This window comes from Coregonus lavaretus (genome assembly GCF_964263955.1).
Source record: "Coregonus lavaretus genome assembly, chromosome: 2".
In the NCBI taxonomy this organism is placed as follows: Eukaryota; Metazoa; Chordata; class Actinopteri; order Salmoniformes; family Salmonidae; genus Coregonus; species Coregonus lavaretus.
The window spans coordinates 46,363,914-46,372,843 of record NC_139989.1 but is presented as its reverse complement, the minus strand read 5'-3'; the positions used below and the strand labels follow the sequence as shown (position 1 = coordinate 46,372,843).

At 41.9% G+C, this 8,930-nt stretch overlaps 2 protein-coding genes across 3 annotated transcripts; one reads left to right on the top strand and one right to left on the bottom strand.

Moving 5' to 3' along the window:
• Positions 1–50: 50 nt before the first annotated feature.
• On the bottom strand, positions 51–2,564 carry LOC311100750 (trafficking protein particle complex subunit 5-like). 2 transcript variants are annotated; one of them, XM_084141713.1, is made up of 3 exons: positions 2,500–2,564; positions 1,478–1,750; positions 51–1,187 (listed from the first exon to the last, which is right to left on the bottom strand). In XM_084141713.1, exons 2-3 carry the CDS (start codon positions 1,745–1,747, stop codon positions 891–893), a joined length of 567 nt encoding a protein of 188 aa, XP_083997839.1. In that variant the 5' UTR covers positions 1,748–1,750; positions 2,500–2,564; the 3' UTR covers positions 51–890. The 2 variants fall into 2 exon arrangements, with proteins under 2 accessions (XP_083997839.1, XP_083997840.1); XM_084141714.1 differs by having other exon boundaries at positions 1,478–1,765; positions 2,500–2,556.
• Positions 2,565–4,124: 1,560 nt separating this feature from the next.
• On the top strand, positions 4,125–7,589 carry LOC311100658 (N-acetylmuramoyl-L-alanine amidase-like). The gene is made up of 4 exons (XM_084141591.1): positions 4,125–4,964; positions 5,185–5,395; positions 6,786–7,080; positions 7,511–7,589. Exons 1-4 carry the CDS (start codon positions 4,136–4,138, stop codon positions 7,523–7,525), a joined length of 1,350 nt encoding a protein of 449 aa, XP_083997717.1. The 5' UTR covers positions 4,125–4,135; the 3' UTR covers positions 7,526–7,589.
• The last annotated feature ends 1,341 nt before the right edge of the window (positions 7,590–8,930 follow it).

Here is an 8,930-nt window from a genome sequence, read left to right as displayed (position 1 = left end):
ACTGAACACACCCCTGGATTCATCGATTTTCTACACATGATCACCTGATCTTTAGAATTACTCAAGTCTTTTAATATCAATTAATTGCTAAAATGCTTACACACGGTGATAAACAGTACAAGTATTTCAAACGTGTCTAGATAGAAACAATACAAATAAAGGTGAAGAATGAAACTACACCTACAAACCCCTAACTCAGGAAATTTTTGCCAACACAATGCTCTATGGATATGACCACTGATAACTTTCACATATTTTGAATAATAGCTTAAAACGTCATATTTGTTTAGGGAACACAATGACAGTCTTTAATTGCACCATGTTAAACTCAAAGTTGGAGGGTAAACCATTGCACATATTTGTGTATTATACTGCAGCCCATATCTTCAATGTGTTGGTCCTTTGTGTGATTCTGAAATGTCTTGAGATATCAAAAACAAAAGAGATGACATTCACATATGTCCTATGCAGTCTTGAGAGCTGGTTTAAGATACACTGTCAGTGAGAATGTCAGTCATTAGATAAGGGTTGACTGACTGAGGAGATTCACAAGAAACATTTACCTTTATAAATGTCGTCTCATATGGACTTTTCTTGGACCAAATAAATATAATAGCTCCGAATTGGGCTTAACGAGTAATCATTCATTCATATTTAGTCTCTCATGTGGTGATATAAAGACATTCTGTTTCACTTCTCAAGATTGTATATTCACAACTCAACTACTCATATGCAGACTTGCCTACAGACAGACCACTCATTCACTCAGTCCACATCTCACATTACAGGCTCGTTCACTCAAATTGAGACCTAATAGTGATAATGATGATCATCTGCATCATCATTCTCTTATTCTATCATGTGTACACCAACACTCACTCCTGTCTCCCCTATCTGCCGTCCAGGGCCTTGTCTCTGGCTATCACAGCTTCATCAAACTTGATCATGAGCGTGGTGCCCTTGTGCCAGTGGGCTGTGACCTTGGCAGGGAAGCCACTATGTGTGAGAATGGCCTCTACGATGCCAGCGGTGAATGCAGCACAGTTTAGTGTGCTGTTCTCCTTGGGCACAGAGATGTAAGCGTTGATCAGTGGCTCCTTCTCTATGATGTAGTAGGTCTTGTCGTCATCGTTGGCCTGCTCCAGCTTGTCTGCCTCCTTACCGAACATGGCTTTCCATACTGACACCTATATGAAGCAGATTGAAAATTATAGACAATCTGTGGTCCTCTGTAGCTCAGCTGGTAGAGCATGGCTCTTGTAACACCAAGGTAGTGGTTCGATCCCCGGGACCACCCATACACAAAAATGTATGCACGCATGACTGTAAGTTGCTTTGGATAAAAGCGTCTGCTAAATGGCATATTATATATTTATATATTATACTTATGCATTGGCATAATGACAAGTTGTCTTACACCTTATGAGACTGTTACATATGAACCTGTTATCTACCTTGAGCCCATGCAAGCACATACCTTGACGAAGAGCAGTATGTTAAGCACCTTGGTCTCCCTCTTCCCATTCTTCTCCCTCAGCACCAGCACATCCAGCATACTGGCGCCAACACTCTGACCCATGTCTGCCAAGCGTTGCTGCAGCTCGGACACAGAGTACACGCGGCTCTGGCAGTACTGCACCATCTCAGAGAAGAGCAGTGCAAAGGCACTCACACTGACTTCAGTCTTGGGACGGGTTAGAGGCCGTTCCAGGATGTTTGACTTTCCTCTCGTGAAACGAGTGTCCATTTTCTGAAAGAGAGTGATCTGTAAATAGAAGTAAAATAGCTTGAAGTGATAATATGCTAGCCATCTGAATTCCAAATCAACCCCTCACCACTACCCTAAGCACGTGAAGATCTCAGAGGATTAGCTATAGCTAGCTAACTGGCCTAGAGGGCAGGATCTTCAACCACAACAATGTTTACCTATCAGGCGTAACAAGGTTGTAAATAATGAGGTATATATATATATATATTTTAGATCTTAACAAGTGCCTAGGGGGGTAGTAGTCTGACTCACACCTCTCGAATTCTTCACAGCTCGCTGTGTAGTCACGTGGCTCGCGCGTCAGTCAGGTTAAGGGGTAGGACCTATGGGGGTTGATTTGCGATTCAGGTAGCCGCGCCTCAAGAGGGCTAGCATCGGCGCATGCGCGGCTAGGAGTCAGGCAGCTGCCAAACTCTTTACTTACAGTACATACGCAAATATATTAGCTAAAGATTAGGAGCTAATTGCATTGAAGAAACAACAAAGTGGCAGCTGGGGCTGCTTGCGCAGATGAAAGGGGAAGATACAGTATATTGGATACTAGCGTAACTAGCCAGCTAATGTAGCTGCAAGCTAGTGCTAATGTAGCTTACTAAAATTGGCAAGCAAACTAGCGAACTCACTCCACGACAGAAAGACCAAAACGCAGTCACTCACAATGTTAACAGGCTAAACATATTTATTTATTTAGTGCGTTAATTATTCTTATACAAGGACCTTAAACCCCTTACCTTGTTTCAATGTTTTAAGCCTGCTGCTGTGCTGGTGACTTCCTGTTCTGGTCACATGTCTTGTCCTAGTAAAGCACTGTTCTATGACCAGCGGTGCATGTGCACATCTTTGTTGCTCATCTGACATATAGCCATTGCCTCAAGTGTAATCTAAATTACATGCATTGAACATTTTCAGAAAAATGCACGATGTCCTGAAGTCACTTGCATGGTTTAAAAAATATTCCTGTAAAAGGATGCATGGAAATGTCCTTTGTGAGGTCTTGCTGTGTATTTCCAGGGCCATTCTCATGTGTCACAGACCTTTCAATGATTAAAAAGAGACTGTTACTTAAACACAACACATAATGTGATGCTGTTGTACAGTAGTTTTAAACAGACTACTGTTTAATATTGAGATATTATGAAACAACAGTCTATGCAAAGTACTCGAAGAGAAGAGGAAAATAAATTGCCCACCTAAAGGTTGTAATTGTGACACTGGTGTAATGCAATAACGTAAACAATGAAACGTTTAAATTCAGAAAGACCTTGAGCCATAAGAACAAACACACATGTCCAAACACACTTACCTAACAGTTGCCAATTTCCCACACCATGTCCCTCAATAAATGGCTAAAAATAATCAGCACCTTATCTGTTTGTACAGTGGTTGCATAATTCACTTGATGTGTTGTCACAATAATGTATATCTCTAATCATTAATCAAGCTTTATATAATTCCCAGAGGGTGTAAGACTCTGGTTTAATAATGAATTAAACAAATTCTCCAGTCTGCAAGAGATCAATATGAAAAAATGTATGCACTCACTAACTGTAAGTCGCTCTGGATAAGAGCGTCTGCTAAAATGACTAAAATGTAAAACATATATAATCATGTAAAATCAGCATTTTTATTCATGAGAGCGCTCTGGTGCTAAAAACACACACAGCCTTTTTATATGCGTCCCACATAGGTCTTTGCTCCGCCCACCTTTAGGCGGCCTGTAACTTTCCACAGTATAGAATGTTTCAGCAGTTTCTAGGTCCCCTTACTATGGAATGCTCGTCTCCAACAGTTTCTAACATCTTCCCTGTTAGTGGTTCTATTTTCTTATAACTCTAACACAGTTTACACATTTATACACTATCGGGGTGGAACACTGTAGTCATTATTCTACATTACACATGCAAATTACTCTATCATGTGTTTGCCTTCCTATAAATGTTTCAAGGTAACCGAGGCAATGGATAATACATGTAAGGAGCACAGGGTGTTGAAGACTCAATGATTTCCCCAATGGAACCGCACTGGAAATGGTGTCTGACCCTTCTTGTGGTCGTGGTCAGCGCTCACACTGATACCAAAGGTAACTAAATCTATTTGTGTTCAATTTTTTCCTATTTATTTAGTTTTATGTAAAGATAGTGACCAGTCAAACTCTTTACAAGAGAGAACAAGAAAGTCCGCAAGGAAATGCATTACAGCTACTTAGAGTAAGAAGTTGCAAGAAAATACTATTTTAGGCAATATAGGGTGCAGTTATTAATACACATTACAGAACAATATGTACTTTCTGTTTATAGAAAAGCGATGCTGAATATTATCAAATGTAAACAAGTGTGTTTTCTGATTTCAGTCACATCCTCCCAGCATATGGATGACTTCATCAGAGTGTTGGAGCAGGTAGAAGACAGTAACCCTGGACTGGAGCCCATAGCTGTGTTGAGAGGCCTGCGCAGGGCAGCCGGTCTCAGAGATGAGTTCATGCAGCACTTCTTGGGCACTATCTGGGAGGACAGCACCTCAGAGGCACCAGTCATGGACTCCAATCTCTCAGATTTCATTGGCAGGGCTATGCGCCACAAGGTGACAGAGAGAGGTATAGAGGAAGGGGTTGTCCTTACTGCTGATGGCACCACGGTTGCTATGAGCCCAGTCCTCCTGGGTATCGAAGCTGGGCTAGTGTCTAAGACGAGGTGTCGTGTCCGTGGCCTGTACCCCCTCACTCTGGCTAGGAACTTGGGCCTGTCCTTCCAGCGCTTCCACAGCTCTCTCCTCTCCCAACGCCTGGGCCCTGATGGCTGCTGGGATGACGTGACCTCACCTCAGGTCTTCGCCCTCTCCGACAAGCCCTCCCTCGCCACCGATGCCCTGGTTAACGGCGGTATGGATGGTGTGATTCTGGGAATGGAGGTCTCAGCTCAGTCCCAGCGTCCTCTCAAGCTGAGCAGCCTACTGAGGAGGTACTACTGTCACTGTCTTGAGGGGGAAGGACTGGACATTGCTGCTCGTCTGATCAGCCGACTACGCAGGGAGAAATTCAGAGAACTGGCCAGGCCCCCCCTCCTGCAGAGGCAGGTGGTGAGATCCCTGGTCCTACAGAGGAGACTGATCGACCACTCTACGATGTTGGCACAGGAAAAGGAAGAGCTGACAGCTGTGGTGAGGGAAGGAATAAACGAGTTTGTCCACAGATACATGGGTAAGTAAACCCCACTGCAGAGGGAGACAGTGGAGATAGAGAGGGTTACTGTAGTTCAGGGAAAGCTAAAAAGGATAGGTCAACATTTATTGGAATAATTTTGACTTTGATCCAAGAAAGCACAAATAGTAACAATAATTGAGACATGGTTTTATTGTTGAAAAAAGGAGTGGATAAACATGTTAAAACTCAATCTCTCTCTGGATCTCCCTACCTATAGACTGTCCAGCCATTATCCCGCAGTGTCAGTGGGGGGCTGCACCATACCGGGGCACTCCCACCCCCCTGTCCCTCCCCCTCTCGTTCATGTACATCCATCACACCTACCAGCCTGGCCAGCCTTGTCTCACCTTTCAGCAGTGCTCTGCAGACATGAGGTCCATGCAACGCTTTCACCAGGATGACCGGGGCTGGGACGATATTGGATACAGGTATGTGTAATACACAGGTCTTAGGATATACAGTGCCTTCAGAAAGTATTCATACCCCTTGACTTATTCCACATTTAGTTGTGTTACAGCCTGAATTCAAAATGAATTACATTTAAAAAATAATCTCACCCATCTACACACAATACCCCATAATGACAAAGCATTTTTTTTTTTATGTTTGCAAATGTATTGACAATTAAATACAAAAATATATAATTTACATAAGTATTCGCACCCTTGAGTCAATACATGTTAGAATCACCTTTGGCAGCGATTACTGCTGTGAGTCTTTCTGGGTAAGTCTCTAATATTTGCACATTATTATTTTTATAATTCTTCAAGCTCTGTCAAGTTGGTTGTTGATCATTGTCGTCTTGGTATGCAACTTCAGTGTATATTTGGCCTTGTGTTTTAGGTTATTGTCCTGTTGAAAGGTGAATTTGAAACAGGTTTTCCTCTAGGATTTTGCCTGTGTTTAGCTCTATTCCATTAATTTTTGTTTTATCCATCTACTAATAGGTGCCCTTCTTTGCGAGGCATTGGAAAACCTCTCTGATCTTTGTGGTTGAATCTGTTTTTGAAATTCACTGCTCAACTGAGGGACCTTATACAGTAGATAATTGTATGTGTGGGTCGGGGTACAGAGATGAGGTAGTCATTCAAAAATTATGTTATACACTATTATTGCACACAGAGTGAGTCCATGCAAAATGTTTACTCCTGAATGTATTTAGGCTTGCCATGATAAAGGGGTTTAATACTTATTGACAAGACATTTCAGCTTTTCATTATTAATGAATTTTAAAAAATGTCAAAAAACATAATTACACTTTGACATTGTAGGGTATTGTGTGTTGGCCGGTGACACAAAATATACATTTAATACATGAAAAATTCAGGCTGTAACACAACAATGTGGAAAACTCATGGGCGGCGCACAATTGGCCCAGCATCGTCCAGGGTAGGGGAGGGAATGGCCGGCAGGGATGTAGCTCAGTTGATAAAGCATGGTGTTTGCAATGCCAGGGTTGTGGGTTCAATTCCCACGGGGGGCCTGTATAAAAAAATATGTATTCACTAACTGTAAGTCGCTCTGGATAAGAGCGTCTGCTAAATGACTAAAATGTAATGTAATGTAAATGAAAAAGTCAAGGGGTGTGAATACTTTCTGAAGGCAAGTACACTACACAGCCTCCCCGCTTATGTATGTGTCAAGTTTGAGTATACAGAATGTGTGTGTGTCTGTGTCGCTCTCATAATTAGGAGTTAGAAATTAGCCACTGTCCAATGCTTCTGGGAATTGTTGTTTACCAAGCAAAATGTGACTTGATGATGAATCACTCATGATGAAATTATGAATCACTCATCCCTTGCCAATGTTTGCCTCCAGCTTTGTGGCAGGCTCTGACGGGTACCTCTATGAAGGACGTGGGTGGCACTGGCAAGGAGCTCACACTAAGGGCTACAACTCCAAGGGCTACGGGGTGTCATTCATCGGTGACTACACCTCCAGCTTGCCATCGCAGCAGACCATGAAGCTGGTGAGAGATCGTCTGGCATCCTGTGCTGTAGGAGGCAGGCGACTGGTCGGCAACTTCACCCTGTATGGCCACAGACAGCTGGTTAACACTTCCTGTCCTGGAGATGCCTTCTACTCAGAAATCACAGGCTGGGAGCACTTTGGGGTAAGAGAGTGTGTGCAGAATGTACAGATGTAGGATCTTAATTTGATCACCCTGTTGCAGGATAACTTTCCTGCAATGCAGCACATTTAAAACTTGTTGTGTATTTGAGATTTTAAAATGCTTTTGAAGTTTGTAATTTCCACTTTCAAATTTCTGGCTTGATTTTTCATTACAAAAAATGTATCAACCCCTACATAAATATCCATTAATTATAATCCACATAATAATTCAAATTTCCTGTTGCTGCAGGATTATTTTCCTGCTGTAGCAAACTGACTCAAATTAACATCCTACATCTGTGTGTACATGTATTAATGTATATGTGGGGGTTATTAGGCAGTTATTAACAATGAATAGGCCTATGTGTTTTTGTTATTTCATGTGTAATGGTCTTGTCTCCACAAACTTTCTTTCTTTCCATTTTCCCCAGGAGGTTCAAAACTGAAGATATGGTGAAACGTGGAGGGACTAATCTTGACCAGTATCACAGAATAAATATTTAATTTCTAAAATGCCTCCAGTGTTTGCCTTTCTTTATCAACAACTGTTAGATATGACTTTCTGATAGTTACTCTGATTAGGTTAGGAAATCATGCTGTTATCAGTTTTGCGTCTGCACCAATCAATCAATTGACAGCATTTATCGTTTTTTCATTGGGTACACGTGGTCACCTTGGTGACCAGACAATGTTTAAAAAAAACTTGCTACAGGTATAGGGTTCTTATATTTGTGCTAGTGCGTAAAATCCTCAATATAATTTTAGTTCTGGACTTTATTTGAGACATTGGTATTATAATCTAAACTATTCGTAATTAATCATTATATTCAGCCTACTTCACACACACATTTTACCACTACACTTTTCCAGTGCAATGCAATCAATTTGACCGCAGAGGTTGAGCTCCAAACTCTTTTCCAATGTCCATTACTGCGATCACGCTATCCGTGGTAAAGCTATCAGCAAAATACCGTATCTTCAGTGTAGTTGCGCACGTCAATTGGAACATGGATTTGAGTGGGATAGCCTGAACGCAGTTCTCAATCGACGTCACACACGTAGCGGTGGCGTGCCTTCAGGCAAATAACATGGAGTCGAGTGTGTGGTCTCTGCAAGCGGGTTCATGGAAAAATGTAGCACTGATGTGATAAAAATATAGCAACACGCTCTACATGCATTCATGGACTGAGGATATTCGTAGCTTTGTTCCATATAAAGCATGGAGAACGGTGCGTAAACAACTCCTTTCGTCGGACCACAAGCCAGGCCGTTTTCCGTGAGTACTTAATAAAGGGCGTTATAACATTATAAACATTTGTGCACATATTCATATAATGCTTGCTACATCCATTCACAATGTCCTTGCAGGTAGACTGCACATTTTCCCACCTTGATGGGTTAGCTGCTTGCATTTGAGTTTATTTTTAGTTAACAAGCGAGACAGGGCCTGAATAAAAGTCTACTTTTGTACGTGGCCATTTAGGAAATCTGTTATATTCTCACAATATCACCAGACATTGTGAAAATGGGTCAGACAGTCCCAGAATTGCAGTAGGCTGAACCTGTGACGCCACTGCGCTATGCTTGTTACCAACTCTTCCATTTACGATTTGTCATATTCATCAAGGTCTCGGTGTGATATTGTGAATCACTGACAATGCAGCATTTGAAGCAGAAAAACAAGTGGCCAACCCAGACCCCCAAATTAGTGACATGCTTTTCCAATTACTTGAAATTACTTGTCTTGTGTGCATCAGAACACCTTTTCTGGAGTGCTGCTTATCTCTATGTAATGACAGTATTACGGAAGTGTACCCCATGTGTGTGTGTGTGTGTGTCTGTTTGTGGATA